At 45.0% G+C, this 24,788-nt stretch overlaps 1 protein-coding gene across 1 annotated transcript; it reads left to right on the top strand.

The window, feature by feature from the left end:
- Positions 1-912: 912 nt before the first annotated feature.
- On the top strand, positions 913-7,331 carry LOC126030085 (ceramide synthase 4-like). The gene is made up of 10 exons (XM_049788283.1): positions 913-1,085; positions 1,949-2,066; positions 2,724-2,842; positions 2,953-3,010; positions 3,638-3,688; positions 4,017-4,109; positions 4,295-4,423; positions 6,062-6,168; positions 6,730-6,886; positions 7,158-7,331. Exons 1-10 carry the CDS (start codon positions 913-915, stop codon positions 7,329-7,331), a joined length of 1,179 nt encoding a protein of 392 aa, XP_049644240.1.
- Positions 7,332-24,788: the final 17,457 nt, after the last annotated feature.

Raw genomic sequence — 24,788 nt, forward strand, 5'->3', positions numbered from 1 at the left:
GTGGGAGGATGGGTATGTGGATGGGAAATAAAAGGGCAGGTGAATTAACAAATGGATAAATGGACAAAGACATGTAGATTCAAGATACATGTAGATTCAAGGTGAGCAAGTATGTAGGTGGATGAGTGGATGGCTGGCTGGGTGGGTAGGTGAATAAATGAGTAGGTGGACAGATGATTGAGTGGAAGGATGATGGTCTGATGAATTAATGGATGGATGGGCGGTGGGTGGATGGACAAACAGATAAACATTCCCAGCGGGGGCTAATGTGGGGATTTGAGAAAGTGACATCAGGGCTTAGGAAAGAAGGCAAGGGATGTGTCTCATTGGTGAAGCACTTTCCTCCCATGCTTATGATGTACTGGCTCCCTCTCACACACATACACACATGTCTCAGCCGAAGGAAAGTTGTTTGGATTTAGCAATAAAGCAATCCCCTTCCCACATTTCAGCTGCTGCTGCTTCCACACAGCTGCTGTTGAAACACTGCCTCATTTCTGCCAGTTTACGGCTGCATTATCTAATCAGATCTGAATATGTGTCCCAATTTCTTGCCACTCTAGGCTTGGGTAGAAATAACTTCCTCCCACATAAGAACTTAATCATGGTGGCCTGAAGGTATTGGGGCCAGATATCAAGGACAGATAGGAAGTGGAAGTGTTAAAGGATTCACCTTAATCTGCATGCAAGCAACCTCAGTCTAGTCCCTAGGATCCCTGAACGGTTCTAGACATGATCTCCGAGCAAGAGCCAGAAGTCTGCCCTGAGATCGCCAGGTGTGACCCAAACACCAAAAGCCAAAAGCCAAAAAAAAAAAAAAGACTCCAGTCCTTGCCTCCAAATCCCTGAGATTTAAGATCCCAAGAGAACCCTTCAGCTGAGCTCTCCACTCACTGGTGCCTTTTTCTCAAGATGTGGTCCATCCTGAACGAATGGTTCTGGTGGGAGACACTCTGGCTTCCATCTGATGTCAAATGGACTGACCTGGAGGACCATGATGGCCAGGTGTATCCCCATCCCCGGGACCTGCTGGCCTCCCTGCCCACGGCACTCGCCCTGCTGGCCCTTCGCTTTGTCTTTGAGAGGTGAGTGTCCGGTTTTGTGTCCCTGCAGAGGGTGCCATGCATGTGTGTATGTGTGTTTATATATATAAATGGTGTATTAATCACCAAGTGGCTGCTTGTATGTGTATGTTGTGTATCTGCATATGCATTACGTGTATACATGTATTGCACATATGCACATGTGTGTTTATATTTCATAGGTGGTACCTGGCTTTGAGCTCTCCTCCCCACCAAGAGTGATCCCTGAGCACATAGTAAAGAGTAGTCCTGAGCCTCTCACCCCCTTCTCTAAAATAAAGCTGTCCCTTCTTCTGATCCCATCACCACTGACTCTGGAATGGGGTTTCATGGGGGTTCTGTTCTCAAAAGATCATGAGGGCTTGGAAACTCAGGGCTCAACTCCCAGGCTGGGGCTCCCTCTGATAGTTATTATGCTGACTGACCAGAGTCTGGCTGCTGTGAGTCTGTCCTGAATTGGGGTGAATGTGAGGGGGAGCCCCACTAAGCTGCCATGCTGCCCAGGACCTATGAGATAGGCAATGGGGAGCCTCTCATCTCCAGGATTGTGCTAAGATATACCACAAGCATTGTGTCAATCTTTTGTTTGGGGTCACACTGAGCATTGCTCAGACTTTTCTCTGGCTATGCACTCAAAAATCACTTCTAGTTGAGCTAGGGGTGACTTTATGGGATGCTGGAGATCGAACCCCACTGTGTTCTGAATTTATCTCTGAATAATGTCAATTACACCATTGTCCCCAAATATGAAACAACTACATTTCTGCTCAGCATAGAGCAGCCACCAAGTGACCTTCCTAAGATGTCTCCTCTGTGGCCCTGTATATAGCCCCCTCTCACCTGCTCCATCTGCCCTGCTCCCCCAGATTCGCTGCTCTGCCCCTCAGCCGGTGGCTGGGAGTGCGGGATAAACTTCGACGACCGGCCAAGCCCATCCCTGCTCTGGAGAGACACTTCATCACAGTTGGACGAAAACCCAAGGAGGTGTGAGTCCAGAGCCTACCACCCTCACCTCCCCATAGCCCATCCTCCACTCTCTGGGTACCCCATCATGGACTCCCAGCTGCCTATGATCCTATATTGGGACAAGTGGGATGAGAAGGAGGCAGCCCTGTGAGGCCCTTCACTCTCATCCATGTTGTTGCTGCCCAGTGGGCAGAGTCTATAATCTCTAGGTTGGTACCCAGTATTGTTTGAGGAGCCAGCAAATCTTGAGTCCTAGAGAATCTTCTAGTCTCCCTTTCTTTCCCATCCCTTCTACAAAGCAGGGACAGGATCTGTCAACACATCAGGGCAAGTCCTGATTGTTCTTGGGAGCCTCAGAAAGATATTCCCATGGGAAGTGTGCTTGGCTTACACATAGCCTGGGTTCAAATTTAGGCACACCATAGTGTCTCTTGAGTGCCATCAAGAAAGCAATTCAGAGTGTAAAGCCAGGAGTCAGCGCAGAATATCACTGGGTGTAAGCAACCCTACCCTCCAAGTAAAACATGAAAGAGGCTGAGTGATTACCTCGTGACACCCCATCCTCATAAGTAGATTAGCTACACTACTGGCAGGATGTAGGAACCTACAGAGTAAAGCAGGGACGGGGCCCCGAGTCACCCTATCACCCTGGTTTACCCCCTGACCCCCTTTTAGGCCCAGTTGGCGCTTCTGGCTGCCCAATGTGGGCTCACACAGTACCAGACTCTGCGCTGGTTCTACAGACGCTGCAACCAGGACCGGCCCCCACTGAGCAAGAAGTTCTGTGAAGCCAGGTTAGTCCTGGAAAAGGGTGGGGAGCTGGGAAAGGGTCGTCAGAGGAGGCACCTGGGGGGGCTTTTTCTGTGGACATTCCCTCACATGCACCCCATCCCTATGTGTGCAGCTGGAGGTTCACCTTCTATCTTTGCTCCTCCATTGGTGGTTCTTTCATCCTGTATCATGTGAGTGTTCTGGAAAGGGGAGCGGGATGGGAGACGGGCGTGGAGAAGCAGATGTGAAGAGAAAAGGGGACAGTGAGGGGTGGAGGACAGTACAACAGGGGGATACTGGCTGTTTAGAGGGAGGACGAGTTAGTTTTGTTCCCAGCACTGTATGGAGTTTCTTGAGCCCCACCAAGAGTGATCTCTGAGCATTGACTGGCTTGATCCCTGAGCACAGAGCCTAGAATAACTACCTCCTGCGCTTCAGTAGAAGTGATCTCCTGAGCACTGCCAGGAGTAATCCGAGTGTAGAGCCAGGAGTGATCCTTGAGTGCTGAGCCAGAAATAACTACTGAGCATCACGAGGTATAATCTACAAGCGCAGAGTTGGGAGTAACCCCTGAGCACTACTGACAAAAAAAAACAAGCAAACAAAAAACTGCATAATATCTGTTCCCTTGCGGGGCATCTAAAAGGGTCTCCTGCAGGCCAGAAACTGGGGATCTGTAGCTGAGAACTAACATGAACCCCAAGAAATGAGATGCCACAGGCTGAATAGGAGCTGCACTTACAGAAATGGCTGGGCCCGGACTTGAAACAGAAGGTGGATTGTGGGTCTCCATTCATGTGTCTTCTCCCCTTTCCCAGGAACCCTGGTTTTGGAGACCAGTTTTGTGCTGGGACAGTTTCCCAAACCAGGTGAGCAGAGAAGGTTTCAGAGAATGGACATCGGGGATGGGGTCCCATAACAGTCAGTGGAGACATCTCCGGTCTATCCAGCACTGTCATTAGACCTTAGAGACCTCCATCGCTCTACTTGGGTTTCCCCTCGCTCAGGAGAGGGATCAGGCATCAGCAGGCTCAGAGTGGGAGATGCTATGCCAGTGACCTTGATTACCTCTGAGACGTGGACTCAGGCTTTCAGCTCTCACTAGGATTCTGAGGTGCTGAGCCCAACACACAAACAATCGGAGGCATGCATGGGAGGAACCCAGCCCTGGAACTAACCTGGCCTGCCCTACCACAGCCCCTGAAGCCTGCCCTGTACTCCCTGTACCTCCTGGAGCTGAGTTTCTACGTTTCACTGCTCATCATGCTGCCTTTCGACACCAATCGCAAGGTGAGGCTTTTGGGAAGGTGTCAACTCGCTGCCAGGAATGCGTGTGCGACCCCTGGCCCAGGAGAGAAGCTTAGCCACACTCTCAGAGCCACTCTGAGGGCCACAGCGAGTAGGTGGGGTCGGAGAGGGCCCCTTCTTCCCGTTGTCCATCCACGGTCTCCGATGTGACCTACCATCTCTTGCAGGACTTCAAGGAGCAGGTGTTGCACCACTTCGTGGCCATCACCCTGATCGTCTTCTCCTACAGCTCCAACCTGATGCGTATCGGCTCGCTGGTGCTGCTCCTGCATGACTGTTCCGACTTTATCCTGGAGGTGGGTGCAGGGTTGCCAGCCACCCTACCTGCTCCTGCCAGTGCCCCAAATGAGGCTCTGCCCCTCTAGGGTTAACGACTCAAGGCTCCTCCCCTTAACTTTCCTCTTAGGCTAGTAGTTAATGAGTCTCTGCTCTCTGAAATGACTGGTTGATAAGGCCCAGCCCTTTTCAGACTATTTGTTGAAGCCCAGGCCCTCGGAGGAACTAAGAACGAACCCCCAGCCCCTCTCAGACTAATGACATAAAGCTCCTTCCCTTATCTTTCTGAGGCCCACCCCTCACAGGTTAACACACACACACACACACACACACACACACACACACACACACTAATTTATTTATTTTGTTATTCACCAGATATATTTGAAGTCTAAGCTCTTTGAGCTATACACATGCACAAATGATGCTGTTGGTAGAAATCTCCCTCCTTCCCTCCATTTTAAAACTTTGCAAACTTAAAATAGTGCTAAAGAGGGGCCGGAGTGGTGGTGCAAGCAGTAGGGTGTTTGCTTTGCACGTGCTAACCTAGGACTGACTGCGGTTTAATCTCCTGACATCCCATATGGTCCCCCAAGCCAGGAGTGATTTCTGAGCCCATAACCAGGAATAACCCCTGAGTGTCACTGGGTGTGGCCCCCCCAAAAAAAAATAGTGCTCAAGAACTTTGCATCATGTGCATCATGGAAATGCTGACTGAGGCAATTCTGACTTTCACAGTGCTAGGAGGTTTGACAGAAGCAATTCAGAATCCTTTGCGTTTTTTGCCACTTTCCTGAGAAAAGCTCTTTGATCTTTTCCCCAAATTCTACCCATTGGAAGAATGACTTGATCTGAGATTACTATTGATACTTAACTGTTGTTACTTTATATTTTCCTAAGGCTAATTTTTCACACTATATAACCCTTAATATTATGACTACACACACTTATCATTTCAACTTTCACTAAATTTGGCAGAAAATGTTTGCTTGAAAGCAATTTACCAATCATTTCCATATTTTGATCACTAAGATTTCCTGAAAATCCTGGGTAGGAGAAAAAGTCACAAGACTCACTGAACTCTTGAAACTCAGCACAAAATGATTCCTGCCTCTGGATTAGGTGAGGGTAATATTTCTTCCATGAGAGGGTAGAATTTCTCCACATTATTCTAGTCTTCCATTTGTTAGAGAAAATTCAAAAACTTCCACAGCAAAAGAAAGTCAAAGCTTTTGCTTACTATACACTCCTCAGATTTTATTTTTAAAAGGAGCCTTCGTGTTTTATAAATAGAAACAGGATATTTTCAAAGAATGCTGTCCTCAGTTTTACCTGTACTGTGTCCAGTACTATATTGCTATATTCACATACTAATTTTTTTCAGAAATCAAAGATATTTACAGTTCTTTATTCTTTTTTGTCAGTAATTTTTATTGTGACCGAAGTGAATTACAAATCTTTCACAGTAATATTTTAGTACATAGTGGCCACATATTGATTTTTAAACAATTGTAGGCAGTTTGTAAAGATTAGTTCTTCTCTCAAGGCTTCCCTGGTCTAGCAATGTGATTCATTTGCCTTGGACTGGAAGCCACATATTTTCCATGGACTGCCCTGTCCTCCCCTCTAAGCACATGTCTCCCCACTGCCCTCCTCAGGTCGGTAAGATGTTCAACTACACGCAGTATCAAAACGTGTCTAATGTTCTCTTCATCATCTTCACCATTGTCTTCTTCTGCACACGCCTGGTGATCTTTCCCACCAAGTGAGTTAGTCCTCCCGTGCAGAGTGGGGTTTGGGCAGATCAAGGAGGGTGGGCTCCAGCGCTACCTCTTTCTCTCTTGGGTCTCTGGCCCAGGGCATGGAGCGTGGCATCTGGCCAGTAAAGCAAAGCTGGGCACTAGATTGCTTGATTGGTGAAGTTTCTGACTGCAAAAACTTTCAGTCCAGCCACCTACTTTCTTGGTTTCGGTTGGCTAGAAACAAGGCAGATATGATCCATAGAACAGTGGGGAGGACACTTGGTTTGATGCTCCTCGACCTTCACCTCTGGCCTGCCCAGCCCCACTAGGAATAATTCCTGAGCACAGTGCCAGGAGTAAAACCTGAGCATCACCAGATTGACTCCCCCACCCCCCCCCAAAAAAAAAAAAAAAAGAAAAGAAACAGGGAAGGGAGAGGCCTGTAATGCCTGGCTTCACTTTAGGGGGCAGTTGCAAGTCATGGAAATTGGTGGCATGAAAGTGACACCTGGCAGAAATGCCCAGAAGGAGGCCACAGGGAGGAGCATGGTGATAGTGAAGCTCATCTCTACCACTTACTGTAGGATCCTGTACACCACCTACATCGAGTCCATCGTGGGTAGAACACCCTTCTTTGGCTACTACTTCTTCAATGGGCTACTGCTGATGCTTCAGGCCCTTCATGTCTTCTGGTTCTACCTCATTCTGCGCATGCTCATCACCTTCACCTCCAAGGGGGAGGTAGGCTGGGCCATGGCAGGAGGTGGGGCTTTAGAGAATCACCAGTAAGAGCAACGTGGGCAGTGCAAGTTTAAGGGGACTCTACAGCTTCACCATGAAGGATCAGGTAGGCAGGACAAGTTCTACCAGGAACAGCAGTTCCATCAGAAAGAACCAGGTGTGTGGGCCCATGGCAGGGGGTGTGGCTGGTCACCCTTCCCAGAACCCCTCCTATGGGATTTCCCTGGCCCCCATTACCTGAGTTCTGTCCTCTCTCCTCCCTGTGCCCTAGGTGAAGGATGTTCGCAGCGATGTGGAGGAATCAAGTTCGAGCGATGGTGAGGTGGTCAAGAAAAATCCTCCACTACAAGATGAGGTAGCTCACCGGCCAGGGGCGACCACCTCTGAAGGGCTTCGGAGCCGGGCAGCATCGCATCAGGCCAATGGACATATGCGGACCATGTAGAAGCTGAGCAAGGCCTGGACCCGAAATGGTGGCCAGCTCCCCACAAAACTGGTGGCTCTGGGGATTAATTTGAGCAAGATGAGAAGTTCCCACATGGCATGGGGCTACGTGATCCTGCCTTGATGATCCTGATGATCCATCCCTCCCTCTCTCCTTTGGGATTATATGGAGAGAGGGAATCAGGAGGGGGTTTTCCCCTGGCTGTAAAGGGAGGGGGGGAATAAAATTTGAGTAGAGTCAAAATCTCTGCCTGAGACTTTAGTTCCTGCCACACAGCCTTTTATTTCTCTGAGGAGACCTCAGGGCTCAGTTTGCAAATCACCCTCCCCTACAATCTGGACAAAATATCCACTCCTAGACACCTCCATAGTTTCCTCCAGTTCCAGAATCTGGACCCATACCGGAAGTTGCAGTTTCTCTGTCTAATACCAGCATTGGAGCTGCTCTGAGCCCTCCAGGCCAAAACCCAGGGGGAGAGGTTCAGATTGGGAGGGGGCATGGAGAAATTAAGTACTCTCAAAGGAAGCTCTGTTTGAGGTGCCTTCTATTCCTGTTCAAGACTGGACTGATTCCCAGCTCAGCATCCCCAGCCACCCAGAAATATTTGTTTTTCAAGGTCAGCATTGGTGAGGGCGGGTCCCCTGAGAGAGGAGATCGTTTGTAACGTCATGAATGGTGCAGGGTGAGGGGTGTTACTGGAAAGAGCTTTGAGAGAGAAGGGAAAGAGGAAGAGGGAAGGAAAAGTGGGTGAAGGGAGAGAGGAAGTGAAGAGAAAAAGATGGGAGTGGTGCTAGTCCCCACCCCAAATAACAAAATGAGGGACCAGAATGATAGGAGAGGGTGTTTGTATGTAGCCAAACTGGCTTTAATCTCCAGCATCCCGCAAGCACTAACAAGAGTGATTCCTGAGGCCGGAGGTCATTGGTTCGAATCCCGGCATCCCATATGGTCCCGTGTGGCTGCCAGGAACAATTTCTGAGCATGGAGCCATGAGTAACCCCTGAGCACTGCCGGGTGTGACCCAAAAACCACACAAACCCCCCCCAAAAAAAAACCAACAAACAAAAAAGAGTGATTCCTGAGTGCAGAGTCAAGAGTAACCTCTGAGCAACTCTGGTTGTGGCACAAAGCAAGGAAGGAAGGAAGGAAGGAAGGAAGGAAGGAAGGAAGGAAGGAAGGAAGGAAGGAAGGAAGGAAGGAAAGGAGGGAGGGAGGGAGAGAGGGAGGGAGGGAGGAAGGAAGGAAGGAAGGAAGGGAGGAAGGAAGGAAGGAAGGAAGGAAGGAAGGAAGGAAGGAAGGAAGGAAGGAAGAGAAACTCGAAATTTTATTTTCATGTTGTAGTTTCTGAGCCACACCCAGTGGTGCTCAGGGTTTACTCCTTGTAGGCTCAGGTGACTCTATGCGATGTTAAGGTTGAACCCAATTAGACTGTGTGCAAAAAGGCAAGCACCCTCCTCTGCTCAACTATCTTCTCTGGCCCTGAGACTAAACCTTTTAAAATGTTAGTTTAGCATAGTGTATGCATCTGACCCAGTTTTCATCTCTGGCACCCATAGGATCTCCCAAACCACACCAGAAGTGATTCCTGGGCACAGAGCTAAGAGTAAATCCTGAGCAACGCCTAGGGTTGCAAAAAATTCAAATTAAAATTTCAAATTAAAAAATAGATCAGAGGGACCGGAGTGGTGGTGCAAGCAGTAAGGTGTTTACCTTACATGCGCTAACCTAGAACAGACCATGGTTTGACCCCAGCATCCCATATAGTCCCCCAAACCAGGAGCAATTTTTGAGCTCATAGCCAGGAGTAACCCTTGAGCATCGTTGGGTGTGGCCTAAAAAGTCAGATATCTCTATGTCAAACACAGGACAGGAACATAAACTATAAACTTGCCAAGAGAACTCAGGAGGCAATAAATCTTTGGGGTGTGATGGAGTGATCATTTTTTTATCAGACCACAGACCTAGAAAGGGAAACGAGGAGTGATAAACTCAGCTTCATTAAAATTAAAATGTTCGACTTACAAGATGCTATCAGTGGTGAGTGTAAGTTCAATGCCAAAGGGAAGCAAATATTGAAGGAGCTGATAATAGACACAGAATGTTCTGATAGAACAGACCTGTTTTCTAGAGCTGCTCACTGTTGGACAAGACATATTCCTACTTGAAGTATTTCACTCTCAGCTTTGTGTGTATTATTTCCTGTGCAGTTCCTTGCTCCAGACTCACTTTCCTGGGTGGAAATATGGCATTTTGAGCAATTTCACACAAGGTCCCTTGAGTTTGCTGGAGGGACCCTGATGTCTGAACATCATCACCAGTTGTAGCCAAGAACTAAAAGATAAACAAAAAAGAAAAAAGGAAACAAGATATTTTATTGTTATTTGTATAATAAATTATATATAATTGTATAATAATTATTATTGTCTCTATTTATTTTCTTTCTTTCTTGGATCACTCCCAGTGGCGCTCAGGGTTTACTCCTGACTTTGTGCTCAGAAATCGCTCCTGGCAAGCTTGGGAGAGCATATGGAATGCTGGGATTGAACCAGGGTCCATCCATGGTTGGTGCATGCAAGGCAAATGCCCTATTGCTGTGCCATCACTCCAGCCCCTGTCTTTTTTTTTTTACTTTATTTATTTTTAAAATTTTATTTATTGATTGATTGATTGGTTTTAAGGCCACACCTGGCCGTGCTCAGGGATTACTTCTGGCTCTGCACTTAGAAATCACCCCTGCCAGGCTGAGGCCCATATGAAATGCTGGGAATCCAACGGGTCTCTCCCAGGTCAGCCACATACAAAGCTAACACCTCACCACTGTGCCATCTCTCCAGCCCCCATTATTTTACTTTAAATAAATATGGTAGGTTACAAAGTTGCTCCTAGACAGTTGTTTCTAGAATTCCATGTTAAAAACTGGTGCAAACACCTTCCTCCATAGCCCCCAGTTTCCCACCCATCTCCAAGCCTTCCCCCCTTGACTGGGAAGAAATAATTTACTTCTTACAATGAAAGATGGTAATGGAATTATTGAGAGAATAAAAAGTCACCCCCAGAAACCCTAAGGGATGATCCCTGAGTAAGTAACCCCTGAGTATCACAGGTGGGGCCCCAAACATTCCATTCTCCTCCCTCCATACAGTAGTCCAAGTTTAATTCCTGGCACTAAGGGGGGGGGGTTCCAGAAAACAGAATTTGGAGGAGCCCCTCATTCCACCAAGTGTGGCCTCCAACTTCCACAAAAATGGGAGGGTTTTGAATTATTTAACCACAATAGCTCCTGGAATAGTGGAGCTTTCCCATTGTGACAAGCAAGTAGCAGAAAGCACAGGCCGGAGCAGTGGCGCAGCAGTAGAGCATTTACCTAGAATGTGGATAACCTAGGACGAACCAAGGTTTGATCCTTCTGCATCCCATATGGTCCCCCAAGCCAGGAGCAATTCTGAGCACATAGCCAGGAGTAACCCCTGAGCATCGCCAGGTGTGGCCCCAAAACAAAACAATAACAACAAAATCCTTACTTCTCCTACAAGGCTTTCCCCCCCGACCCCCTTTGGAGCAGGATAAACTGTTCTGTAACTATACAAATTAACCTAAGAATTGTTTCAGAATATGTTCTAAGCAAACACAGTTATTATCACAACAACTGGGTAAAGAAAACAAATGAGAAGTCTAGCTCAGCCAGAATAGCCTCAGTTCCAGGAATCACTTGTGAAAGAAGTATTTGGAAAACTGGAGCCATAGTACCTGCGTTTGATTACTATGGTCCACCAAGTCCCACCAGAAGTAAGCCCTGACTACCTCTAGTATTGGCACAAAACACACAAAGAGAGTTTTCAAAAATAAGTGCTCTTGGACCGATGTCAGAGCAGTGGGTAGTAGGGTGATTGTCTCGCATATACCCAAACCAAATTTGGCCTCTAGGACCCCATATGGCCTCCAGATCCTCTACAAGAGTAATTTTTGAGCCCAGAGCTCAGACTAAGCCCTGGGAACTGAAGACCACACCTGTCATGACCCTGACCCCCAAATAGTATTACTTCTTCCTGTGGTTATGAGGTTGAAATATTGGACCAGGCAGGCAGTCAAGCAGCAGCCTCCCTGCCTCTCTACAGTTTACTTCTCTGCCTGTGTGTGCATGTGTGTTTCTGGAAGATGAATCCAATCCAACACCAAATCACACCCTGGAAAGAAGTAGCTCCTAAGGAGGCCACCCACTCACACAATCTAAAGTGGAGTGAGGTGTTGTAAAGGGATACTATTACCCACAAACAATGGTATTCACTCCACTTATTTTTTTCCCCTAAATTTCTTCTTTTGGTATGTAAAAGCCCACCTAGATTACAGGAACTTCTCCCACCTGGTGAATTTGGTTCTGGAAAGAGTATTAGTAGCAGCAGACACTGAAGACAACCTCTTTGTTGTTTCCTTAATATCGACCCTTCTAGTTTACCACCTTTTCTCAACATCTGTCCTTTCTTTGCTGCTTCCTACTCTCCTTCTCCTAATTCCTTCAGGTTCTGTTTTCCTGTTTCTTTTTTTTACTTTTCCTTTTCATCCTGTATTCTTCCTAGAAGTAACCTGCAGGCCCTGCAGGGCAGGGATTAGCTTGGATTTATTTCTCACTGCTACCGTGCTTCATCAGACCTATCTGCCTAAGGCAGGCATCTTGGCTCCAAAGCCGCATGTGGCTCTTTTGAAGCTTTGCCAGGCCTCTGACAGCAGGGACGATAGCAGGGGTATGGGGGTGGTATCATTTACCTCTGCCGCCTCTTGATGCTCTGTGTGGCAGGTTTCTGTCAACTTGGCTTCGTTAGACAACCACAGCATCCCTGTCCTGGCCCAACCTCCTCGCTCACCTCACTTCATGTGTTGTCACTGAGGGCACGCTAAGCATGCACCTCTGTACTGGGGAGGAGGGAAAAGAGGGGAAAAAGGGAAAAAGAGAAGTGAGGGAAAAGAGAAGTGCGGATAGAGGGGACGCTGAAAAATAATAATAAGAAAGCAAATAAGAGGAAAAAAGGAGAAGAAAAAAAAGAAGACACAGGATAGAGAAAACTGGAGTAAGAAAAAGAGAGGGCTTACAGTATGACTGTTACTGAGTGTCTGGCCAGTATAGTGAGTAGAGAACAAGAATCTGAAAGAGAAAAAAAAACATCAGCCAGGTAAAAATAATTAACAGATACTAATTTTTGTTGTTGGTTAAGCATGGGAGACAGGTCCTTTTGTAAGGTGACACTGTAGGAAAGTTATGGCTATTGTATAAAAATATTTTTAAGTAAATAAATAAAATTATTATTTACATTTTATATTCAATATGAATGAGCAGGCCTTCTACAAAATTAACCATATAAAAAACAAACATCGATCACTCCTCACAGATGATAATTTACAAGTCTGTGTGAAAATAAAGGTAAAGTCTTACAGCCCTGGGGTCGGAGTGGTGGCGCAAGGGGTAGGGCATTTGCCTTGCAGGCGTTAACCTAGGACAGACTGAGGTTCGATCCCCGGGGTCCCATGTGTTTCCCCAAGCCAGGCACGATTTCAGAGTGCATAGTCAGGAGTAACCCCTGAACGTCACAAGGTGTGTCCCAAAAAACCAGAAACTAAAAAAAAAAAAGACTTATAGCCTTGTGCAGACACTGTCCACTGAGGCTCAAGAGCAAAAATTTTATTAAACAGGTAAATTAAATATTTTAATTAGCTATTAATTCACAAATATATTTTACATTGTCGAGTGGAAGTTCTGTTTTTTTTTTCTTCAGATCGACAGCTAACTGCACGATCCTGTATATAGCATTAAGATAAGAAACAATATATGTAGTGCTATATTTGTTTTAAATGTTACAATGGTTTTGCAGCTCTCAGGGTTTTTTTTTTTCCCCTTAGGAAAAGAGTTGAGACCCCTGGTCTGAGGAGTTAGAAATATGGCCTGGGCTGGGCAAGCCAGCAAGGTGGGTCCCTTGGAGGAGCTTGTTGTTTCCTTTAGGCTTTCTCCATTTTCCTCCCGGCTCCAAAGGGAGGGTCTGGGGTGGGGGCTCTGACCTTCCGGCCTTCTAGCTCAGGAAGGATCTCCTTCCTTCCTGGGACCCGGGAGGTTCTGCCAGCATGGCATTTGGCAGCCCTCCGCCATGCCAAAGGCCTCTTTAAGCAGGCCTAAGAAGGGGTGTGGGACATGGGTCACCCCAGCACCCCTCTACCTCCTTCCTCCGGAACTCCAGGGCTTTTCCTGGCCACATAGCTGGGCAAGCCAGCGAAGTGGAATAGCAGCACAATAGGTTTTGGCTTTAGGACTTACCAGGGAAGTTTCCTTATTAAACCTGTCCATTGTGAAACCATGTGGGGGTGCTATAACAAATATTTGGATATCATTGTGTTTTATCTGCTTGTCATAATCTGAAAGCCGTCCAGGAGCTCCCTCACTCCCATCTCTTGTTACCCTACATTTAACCATTTTTCTGTACTAATGATTTTTGTTTTGGCCAAGGTGGATTATATATCTTTCACAGTAATGTTTTGGGTGGAGTCTGAAGCTTCAGCAGGCAACAGATCACGGCAAGGTTCCATGCTGTAGGCTTTTTGGCCAAGCTAAGGGGAAGATGCAGCCTTGGCTGCCCCCCACAGCCTTCTCTCTCCTTCCTTTCGGTCCTCAGGGTTATTCCTGGACACCTGCTCAGGGTCCCAGCAAGTGGGTTCCAGCGAGGTGCAATTTTAAAAAAACTCTTGTACCTAAAATATTATTGTCAACAATATGTAAGCCACTATGATCAAAATAAAAATTATGTTAAAAAAATTAAGCATTAAAAAAAAAAAACCTCTAAGCTTCCTAGTTCCTGCAAGGGACTGGGAGGGAACTGGTGAACTTCCAACTTCCAGCAATTAGGAAGCAAACGCCTCTCGGGGAGTTGGAAGCTTCAGCAGGCAATAAGGGGAGGACATGGCTTCATGTGCTCTTCGCTTGTCCAAATCACAGACCAAAGTGGTGTCTCGAAAACACACCCTCCCTCTTTACTATTTCTAAAACATAAAAGGGACATGTGTATCTCCTTTGTATATCTCAGATATGTTCCCTTAACATCTATAACACTTTTTGAACATCCTCATATAGTGACAATTTTGCCCACTAGATTTGTACGACCCCCGATGGGGGACCCCCGACCCACGGGGGTGTGGGAATGAGGATCACGAAGTAATTCGTGGGTCACGAGCGGGATCCGACCTAAAAAGGAGGAAAGAGGCTGAGAAAGAAATGAGCTCAAGTCAAGCTGGCTGATCAAAAGCTAAGGTTTATTGAAAGGGGGCTAGTCTTTATAGATAAGCAAAATACGGAAGTAACAGTCAGTACTTTTCCATGGCGTCTATAGAAAAGTAGGGGGGTCGTACAGGACGGACTTTCCAGTTTTACAGCATACCCTTATATCATACAGACATTCTTTCACAATGGTAGCTTAACAGGATGTGATCTTTATCTTATCAACTCGGGAGGTTTATTGGAGCATCTTGTGACTTTTGCTAACTGAACTATGTGGCTGTTCTTTCCTTTAGGCCAATGGGGGAAATGCCACAGTACAGCCTGTCAGGTACACAGGTCTTTGGTTTTTCAGGCACCAGAGACTCCATTTTGCTCTCTAAGTCTTATGGCTTCCAACAGATTTGTTATTTGATTGTTTGATTTTCTCCCTTTGCGATCTGTTTTATAAGCAATATTGGTAGAAGAGTATCTCTGTATAGATTTCATGTATGTACAAAGTTACGGGAAATGTTGGACTTTATTTGTCGACCCCCAGATGGACCAACAATATCTTGTGGCATTGCTTCTCTTTTTCATAGGCACATTAAAATGGGAAAATAATACATATGCAAACAAGTTCTTATCTAATAGAGACGGGAACACAAATTTGGTAATGTAATTAGGCCTTTTACCCTGAACATTGGCATAATGATTTGGCTTAGGCCTCAGAAGAATGAGCATCGCCCACATACACCTGAACAATGGATACCATCTATGGAAACAGCCACAATTGTCTATAACATTACCAGGATTCAAGCCTCTACCAGGGAAGACCTACCACTGCTTTGGCATTGACTTACTCCAAAGAGTGATCCCAACACCCAGACGACTCAGCAACAGTTTGCATGCAGGGCAGATCGCTCCGCATTTAATGGTATGCTGAAACTAGAGGATGCTCCACATCAGCCTGACGTTGATGAAAGAAATGCACAGAATCCAGAGTCTTTAAATATAAGAATCTGATACCAACAATAGCTAAAGTGTGAAAAAGTTTTACCAGGACCACAGAGAATGACTCAGGTTGTATGGACTGGTATGCCTGAAACCCAGAGTCAGTCTTATGCCAATAAACTTCTGTGGTGAGGCCTTTTTGTAATCAGATCAAGGATTTTTTTCCATTTTCCCCATTTTTCTGGACCTATGCAAACAATGGCGATTGCCACTATCACATCTTTACTATATTTTTTTACTCTTATCCTTTAAGGAAAAAAAATTCAACTTACTGAACTTAAAAACAAATAACTGTAGTAGAATGCCTGTCTCGAATACAGGCAGGGGATGGGAAGGGGGGAGGGGGTAATGTTACACTGGTGAAGGGGGGTGTTCTTGTTATGACTGTAACCCAACTATGATCATATTACTTAAATAAAATATATTTCAAACAAAAAAAGAAATATGGTGCCTGAGGCAGTCTCACTAATCCTTGAATATATATATATTTATATATTGGTTTTGGGACCACACCCAGGGATGCTCAGGGGTTTCTCCTGGCTATGCGCTCAGAACTCGGCTCCTGGCTTGGGGGACCATGTGGGACACAGTGGGATATAACTGCGGTCTGTCCTAGGCTAGCTCATGCAAGGCAGACACCTTACCACTTGCGCCACCGTTCTGGCCCCCTTGAATATATTTTTATTTTAAAACTACAAGGTGACAGTTCTGTTCTTTTCAGTCTCACAAGGCCCTCAGTTCAAGGGTGGAGCGGGCTGAGAGTGAGCTAGTGTTGAGAAAATGCTGGTGCTTTCCAAACTCTCCCACCCCTCATCATCACCTTTTTCCCCTCTCAGAGCACGTCTTCTCAAAGAGCCATGCTTCAGATTTTTTGGGACTACAAGTGGCAGAGCTTACTCCTAGCTATGCACTCAGAAGTCTCTCCTGACAGGCTTGGGAGACCATAGGGAATGCAGGGGATCAAACCCAGATTGGCGACGTGCAAGCAAATGCCTTCCCTGCTGTGTTATTGCTTTGGACATAGAAGTGATGTCTTTGGGAACATCCAGGCCCTAACCCCCAGTGCCTTCCTTATACTAGCTAGGGCCTGGGTCAGTGCCAACCTCTTTCCCAAATGAGGAATGATCTAGCATAGGATGGCAGCCCATGAGCGGTGCCTGTCAGAGATGAATTTTCTTTTGTTTTCTTTGATTTGGTTTGACTGGCCATTATCAGCACTTGAAGCTGGGGCTCACTCTCCTGTCTAGAGTGAAGAAACTATCTTTGGAATAAATAAACTTCACAAGGGTTTGTGAAAAGAAAAGAAAAAGACCTTTGGGGCCAAAGGGCTAGAACTCAAATTGGCCTGTGTGGATTCCAGATTGATCTCACCAGCATTGAGTGCTTCCAAAGCACCTCCAAGAACAGTTGCCCAATTTCCCTTTCAAAGAAGAGTCTTGGTGGGGCTGGAGCAATAATATATCAGAGGGGACATTTCCTATGCACTTGAGCAAACCGGCATCCCATATGGTCCCCTGAGCTTGCCAGAAGAAATTTCTGAGTGCAGAGCCAGAGTAACCCCGAGACTCGCCCGGTGTGATTCTCCTAAAAAAAAAAAAAAATCAAAAACACTTTTGGATTGGAGTTGTGACTCAATAGGTTAAAACCACTCACTTGGTTTGTCTGCAGGAAGTTCAGTATTAATTCCCAGGACTACTGTGTCCCCTGAATACTACCAGCAATGTTCCCCAAACTAGAAGTAATCCCTGAGTACCACTGTTAAAAATGTCTAAAATAGCTCACTACAAAACAATCTGCTAACTGTCCCTTTTATCAATAAAAATCCAAGTGCCAATTACAGGCTCCATAATACATATATGTATTTCTAAATACCAAACACACTTAGACTTTACAAGATTAATCACTCACTTTCTGCAAAGGAGAAATAAGTATTATGCAATGGTTCCCAAATTAACATGTCAAGGATAACAAGTGCTTTTTAAACCTAAGCATTATAGTAAGCTGTAAAGCCTCAGAAAGATAGAATAAGACTGATTTTACCCCAATTTTGAAAAGTCTGCATTTTATCCAGATAATCAAAATTTTATCTCCTTTCTTCCGCTTTTGAAGACAAATTGCTAAACTTACTTACATCTGACAGAACCAAATTGTCCTTTATGAGCTCTTTAAATCAGTTTCCCATAAGGTACCATTATATTCAGATAGCATTGTAGGATAACAGTCCTGATGGGGCTGAATGGTGATAAATTATGGTGAGGCCTTTCTCCTCTGGGTAGGCCATGCTCCTCCTCAGCTGGCAGGTCTGAGGATTCAGGATAGTGGCGAGGAAATGATCCACAGACAGTCAGATTTCAGGAGACATCAGCTTTATTCAAGGCCCTAGCCAACAGGTGTGGCTTCTATCATAACCTTTTACGCTGGATTCATAATCAGCCCTGCATTCAACATGCTGCTTCTCCCTCCATCTCCCTGGCAAACCTTTTGATACCTCCCAAAGACCTCTCCCAGAAATGGGTAGGTCTTACTATCAGGTAAGGTTACAGAAGATGGGGGTGGGGTGACAAGCATCTCTAATATTTTTATGACCCATTGATAATTTTCATACTTTATTAAGCTATCTTATGACCAAAATAATACCAAGTGACATAATTAAGTTACCTAATTTAACTATTTGTCTAAACAAATTCAGTTACCTAAACAATACCGTGCACTTCACAAAATTAATAATATTGTTTAAAAGGCCAACCACACTAGTTTGCAACATTTTCCACCCAAGTTTTATTCTTAAAAACCTCTATAGTCAGAGAAATTTTCTCTAGTAGAAAATTTTAAAAGGTTGGGGCCGGAGAGATAGCACAGTGATAGGGCGTTTGCCTTGCACATGGTTGACCTGGGACGGACCTGGGTTCGGTTCCTGGAATCCCATATGGTCCTCTGAGTCTGCCAGGAGTGATTTATTTGTGCAAATCCAGGACTAACCTCTGAATGCTGCCAGGTGTGGCCCAAAAATCAAAATAACAACAAAAAGAGAGAGAGAAATTGAGAAAAAAAGAAAAAAATACAGTAAAACATATTTAGACACAGAGAAACAGAGAGAAAATGAGTAAAAATATAGAATATTTATTCTTTAGATAAAAGTAAAAAGTGAAAACTCTGATAACCCCACAATTGTCCCCTATCAGCAAGAAGTAGCTAGAAAGAATTTGTCACTCCTTTACCCTAAAGAATTGGAGTTTTACACTTTCTTAGGCTAGGCATAGGTAGGCTAGCCACTGCCTCTAAAGATAACTTTCTTTCTTTTTTTTTTTTTGGTTTGGTTTTTTGGTTTTTTGGGCCACACCTGGGGCGGTGCTCAGGGGTTACTCCTGGCTGTCTGCTCAGAAATAGCTCCTGGCAGGCACGAGGGACCATATGGGACACCGGGATTCGAACCAACCACCTTTGGTCCTGGATCGGCTGCTTGCAAGGCAAACGCCGCTGTGCTATCTCTCCGGGCCCTAAAGATAACTTTCTATATAAAAAAGAAGAAAAGAAAAGAAAAGAAAACACTATAGGTGGAGATATATGGTAGTTGGGCTTGGACATACTTTGGATACTTTGGGATACTTCGTAATGTAAATTTACTTTGTAAATACTGCAATGCCTGTTGAACCTGGACACAACCCATGTTACACCGGGTATAAAAAGAAAAAGCATTGGAGAGTTGATGCCTGCTTTTTTGTATCTATGCTTTCTTTTTATTTCTTTTTTCTTTTTCCTTCCTTTCTTCCTTCCTTCCTTTCTTTCTTCTTTTTTCTTTCTCTCTCTTTCTGTCCCTCCCTCCCTCCTTTCCTCCTTTCCTCCCTCCCTCCCTCCCTCCTTTCCTTCCTTCCTTCCTTCCTTCCTTCCTTCCTTCCTTCCTTCCTTCCTTCCTTCCTTCCTTCCTTCCTTCCTTCCTTCCTTCCTTCCTTCCTTCCTTCCTTCCTTCCTTCCTTGACCACACCTGGCAGTGCTCAGGGGATACTCCTGGTTCTGCACTCAGAAATTGCTCCTAGCAAGCTCTGGGACCACATAGGATGCGAGAGGTCGAACCCGGGTCCATTTCTAGATCATCTGTGTGCAAGAAAACACCCTACTGCTGTGCTATCACTCTGGCCCCATCCTTTTTTTTTTTTTTTTTTTTGGTAACAGGGCCATCCCAGGCTACCTCTGGTAGGTGAAGTTTCATCATAGTATACTTGGTTTCATTTTCTCTCTTCTCTTTCTCTCAGTCACAGGCTGTCATTCACTACTGACAGCAACTACTGTCAATTACTGTCAGTTAGCAACCCTGGGTTGCTGGACCTCAGCAACCTGCAGCCTTGCAGCCATGGCATGCTTGGGCCACTGCACACCAACAGGAGTAAATCAACTTTCAACGATTGAGCATTCTATCCTAAAAAAAATTTCAGGGCTGCAGTGATAGCACAGTGGTAAGGTGTTTGCCTTGCGTGTGGCTGACCCAGGACGGACCTAGGTTTAATCCCCGAAGTCCCATATGATTCCCAGAGCCAGGAGTGATTTCTGAGTGCATATCCAGGAGTAACTCCTGAGTGTCACTGGGCGTGGCCCCAAAACAAACAAAAAATAAAATAAATAAATAAAGATCTCAAAGTCTGGTAGTTTCGGGTCTGCTCCGTTCTATTTGGACAGCTGAGGGCTTAAAATCTCTCTTCTGGCCTCAGCCCACTTGTGTGATTCAGTTCCTCCGGGACATGGGGTGTTGCCAACACCTTACTGAACATAGAAAAGAGTCAGAAACCACGCCCCATCATTGAGCAATACCTGCTGTCCCTAAAAAAAAAAAATGCCAATAACAGTCCCACAGAACTATAACAAGCTGCCTGGTACAAGCAAGGAGCTGCGGAGAGGTAACATTTAAGGAAAGGGGACTGGGAAGACAATTTCTCAATATTCTATTACCTAAGAAAGGTCTGAGTTTTGTTTTTCAGTTTGGGAGCCACACCAGGTGATGCTCAGGGCTGACTCCTGATTCTGTGCTCCAGAATCTCTTCTGTTGGTGCTCAGGAGTCCCTATTGGATGCAGGAAATCAATTCCAGGTCAGCTGCATGCAAGGCTAATGCCCACCTCTCTGTCCTTTTCCTTTGTTTGGTGTTTTTTATTGTTTATGGTTTGGGGCACTCCATGGAGGTGATGGGAGCCACTCCTAGCTATGTATTCAGGGACCATCTGTAGAACTGAAGATTAAATTAGGACCAGTCACCTGCAGAGCTAAAGCTTTAACTTCTTTTCTTTTTATTTATTTACTTATTTTTTTAATTTTTATTTTGTCCTAACTTCTTTTCAACCTGTCCAGCCCCATAGACATATCTTTTGTAACTTTTTTATTTAGTGGCTGCAGAGGAACTCCCAATCAGTGCTCAGGGAGCCCACAGACCATTTCCTAGATCTTCAGCCAACCTGATTAGTTCAATGTTTGGGTCCAACTGTGGTGTGGAAAGGGCTATAACAGCCATGCAGGGGCTTGACAGGAGGCATGTGTTGGAATTTAGACCCTGTCACATGTGGTACATGACAGATTGTACTTTGACCCACTGCTGTGCCCCCCCCCCAGTAGACCCTCCTTTTTTGATCTTTATGTTGGGGTACCTGGTGAGTTCACACTGGGCTCTGGTACTTAAATGCTGGGTTAATGGTATTCGCATACAGGCTCATGTGGCATTCACAGTGATCTTGCACATTTGGAGTTATGGAAAAGAAGAGAGGAGGGAAAAAGAAAAGGAAGGGAGGAAGTAAGATAGAAAAATGAAGGAAAAAATTGGGAGTAAAGGAGGGAAGAAAGAAAGAAGGAAGAAAAGAAGGGAGAAAGACAAGAGGACATATACAAGAAATGAAGGAAGGGAAATAGGAAGGAAGGGAAAAGGAAGGAAGAAAACTGGGAAACAAGGGATAAAAGACGGAAGGAAGAAATAGAAGAAGGAAGAAAGGAAAAAAGAAAAAAGAATGATGGAAGGAAATAGGAAATTAAGGGAGGAAAGAAGGAAGAAACAAAAGTAAGGAGAAAGGAAGGAAGAAGGGAGGAAGGAATAAATTATGAAAGTAAGGGAGAAGGAAGAAAGGAAGAAAAATAGAAATAGGAAAGAAGGAAGAAAGAAAATAGGGACGTAAAGAATAAAGGAAAAAGAAATAAAAAGTAGAAAAAAGGAAAGAAGGAATTGATAAAAAATGTAGGAAAGATAGGAGAGGAATTAAAAGAATGAAGGATGGAAGAAGGAATAAAAATGAAATAAGGTTATAGGGAAATAATGTAAGGAGGAAGGAAGAAAAAGGAAGAAAGAAAAGTAGGAATGAATGAAAAAAGAAAGAAAGGACAAAATAGGAAATTAGGGGAGGGAGGAAGGAAGAAATTAAAGTAGGAAGAAAGGAATGAAATAGGGATGTAAGAAAAGAAGGAAGAAATAAATGTAGAAAAGAAGGAAGAAAATATGAAAGGAAGGAAGAAAATAGCGAAGTGATGAAGGAAGGAAGGAAGGATGAAAAATTGGTTCATATTTGGTCTACCCACAGCAGCTATCAGGTTTTCTTCCTGACGCAATGCGCAGGGAACACTCCTGACGGGATTGAACCTGGGTCACCTGCATGCAAAGAAAACACCATTCCTGCTGTCCTGTCTCTGCACTGCACTCACTTTGCTTTGTCCTCAGGGCATGAGTGCCTCTGGTTGTATGTAGAGTCTGAAGTTTCAGAGGTTCCGGTTATGCTCAGGGTTCAAGCAGCTCCCAACAGTTCCCCCCTTCTCTGTAATAATAAAAGAAAAGGAGCAAAATGGGTGGAGTGCCTGTCTTAGGTTACTTTGGTGGGCTTCCAGTTCTGGACATGGTAATGAGAGACCAAATTAAAAGTTTTTGCGTGCAAAATATTAGGAATGCCATGTTTGCACCCAGACACTGGCACCAACCTATCCCAATCTTAAGCATCTCCACAGCCTGGAGCAGAGTGAGTGAGGGCATTTAGCCAAATACTCAAACTCCTTAAAGCTCAGAGGTTGAAACGTAGGTTTATTCACAGCTTCATGTCCTTCGGGGTCATGTTAAGAGAGCTGCTGATAGTGAACCTGTACTGAACTGTTTGGCAGCCTCATCAACCTGGTTCTTAACAAAACTTGTGAGGTGACGGAATGCCCAGGGACCAAAGGAAAAAGGCAGCAAAAAGCCAATGAAAGGACCTAACTAGGCAGCAGCTTGGACAGCCAGGATGAGGTAGAGAACCAATTTTGATAACAGGACTCATCTTTATCCCTCTGTCTATTTATATCCTCTAGACTTTCTTCCACATGTCTAATGCTATCTTTAACTAAGCCAAGTTTATTCTTAGAAAAAGCAACATTCTTCTTTAAGGACAATACAAATTTCCCCCTCCTTCAAAAAAAAAAAAAAAGCCAGATTTAAACCACGGCGTTTTGCTGCACCATCTCTGCTAGGGATTCAACAGTGTGCTCTAAGTAGTGTGAACTTCTATTAAGTTTGTAAACATTTCTAACAACAGTTATACTTAAGGCATTAACAGATTCTAGAGTATGAACCAATGAATAAATTCCTGTGCCTGCACCAGTAACACCCAGGCCTATCAATAAGGCTAGGGTGAGAGCAGTGACTGGTTCCCTCCTGCGGTGGGAGAGAGACGCAGAGTTATATTTAAGAGGTAATAAAGCAGTTTCTGGTCTAACAGTCAATTTCAGTCAATTTAGGCATTAAAACAACCGAAACACAGTAGTCCTTGGATTCAAGAAACAAATGTGAAACAATGTGGGGGAGATAAACCAGTGAAACAGGCAAAAAAACATTAAATTGGGGGCAATCATAAACTGAAAGGAGGAATTAACAACAAGAGTTTGATTACAAATTTCAATAAGGGGAATAGGGAGAAGCATATTGGGTACCAAAAGGCAAAATTCAAGTCCCATAACCTGTACCAAGGTGATGCCAAAGTGAGGCTCAGGGCTGCAGCGCAGAGCGAAGGGGTCGGCGACAGGCAGGGGGTCTCCAAAGACGGCAATGCCTTCGTAGAAGGGCGGTTGAGATGAATAGCAGATCCAGCACTGTTGGTAGGCGGGGTCGGTGATGGTGGAGGCGTTGACCACCTGCAGGATGAGGTTCGAGGTGGAAACTGGACCAACAGATTTGATGGTTAATCTAGGCATTAACAAAGCTAAAACAAAATAATCATGATAAGCAAGAAACATTTCAGTAACAACATGGGGAGAAAGTCCAGTGGAGAAGTGGAGTTGGGGGCTTTAATGAAGATGGAAGAGTTATTAACCACAATGGTTTGATTGCAAATGTCTGATAGTTGGACAGGGGGGGCGCATATATGGTCCAAGTAAGCAAAATCCCACGCCCGTGACCTGTGTTAAAGTTAAGCCTTGGTGCGACGGAGGTTGTTGGTGGCAGTGGGCATATCACAGGAGGCAATTTTTTCAAGGGCTGCCAGGCAGAGTATCAAATCCAGCATTCTCCTTAAGCAGTCAGTTATAAACAGGTCCGGCAGGAATGGTGGGCTGAAGGACTGGAACAGTGGGTGGTAACACAGAGGTAGCAGGGGGGGTGACAGGCTCTTTTGAGGTGGATGAAGACAGGACTGCAGGAGGCTGCAGGAGGTCTATAAAAAAACTGCTTGGCGGGAGGCAAAATGGTTACTTGGGTTTTTTTTTTACAATAAAATTTTTCATGAATTTAATTCTTCATATAAAAATAGGAATTTAGGGGCTGGAGAGATAGCATGGAGGTAAGGCGTTTGCCTTTCATGCAGGAGGTCATCGGTTCGAATCCCAGCATCCCATATGGTCCCCCGTGCCTGCCAGGAGCAATTTCTGAGCCTGGAGCCAGGAATAACCCCTGAGCACTGCCGGGTGTGGCCCAAAAACCACAAAAAAAAAAAAAAAAAAATAAAAATAGGAATTTACTTAGTCTTCTGGCCTTGGTTTACAGGCAGAAGACACTAGCAAGTTACATTACACAAATTATTTTCAAATACCACGGGAATGTTTTCTGACGTCTGTCAGACTTCAGCATTCAAAAAAAATTTTTTATAGTCAACAATCACCAATTTTTTAAAAATTTTAAACTGAATCTAAATGATTTCCTTAAACTTCTTAGTTATTATCTTAAAGCTAGATGCTTCTTTCTCTAGCCACATATTCATATTCTTTTGGCCCTAACTTACACATAGCAGGAAA

This window comes from Suncus etruscus, chromosome 15 (assembly GCF_024139225.1).
Source record: "Suncus etruscus isolate mSunEtr1 chromosome 15, mSunEtr1.pri.cur, whole genome shotgun sequence".
Classification (NCBI taxonomy): domain Eukaryota; kingdom Metazoa; phylum Chordata; class Mammalia; order Eulipotyphla; family Soricidae; genus Suncus; species Suncus etruscus.

Bases quoted from the DNA above. Each gene is read 5' to 3' on its own strand.
- LOC126030085 (XM_049788283.1), top strand. From the start codon at position 913: ATGTGGTCCATCCTGAACGAATGGTTCTGGTGGGAGACACTCTGGCTT. The intron at 3,011-3,637 runs GTGAGTGTTCTG...CCCCTTTCCCAG, and splicing joins GTTCTTTCATCCTGTATCAT to GAACCCTGGTTTTGGAGACC. The intron at 6,169-6,729 runs GTGAGTTAGTCC...CACTTACTGTAG, and splicing joins CTGGTGATCTTTCCCACCAA to GATCCTGTACACCACCTACA.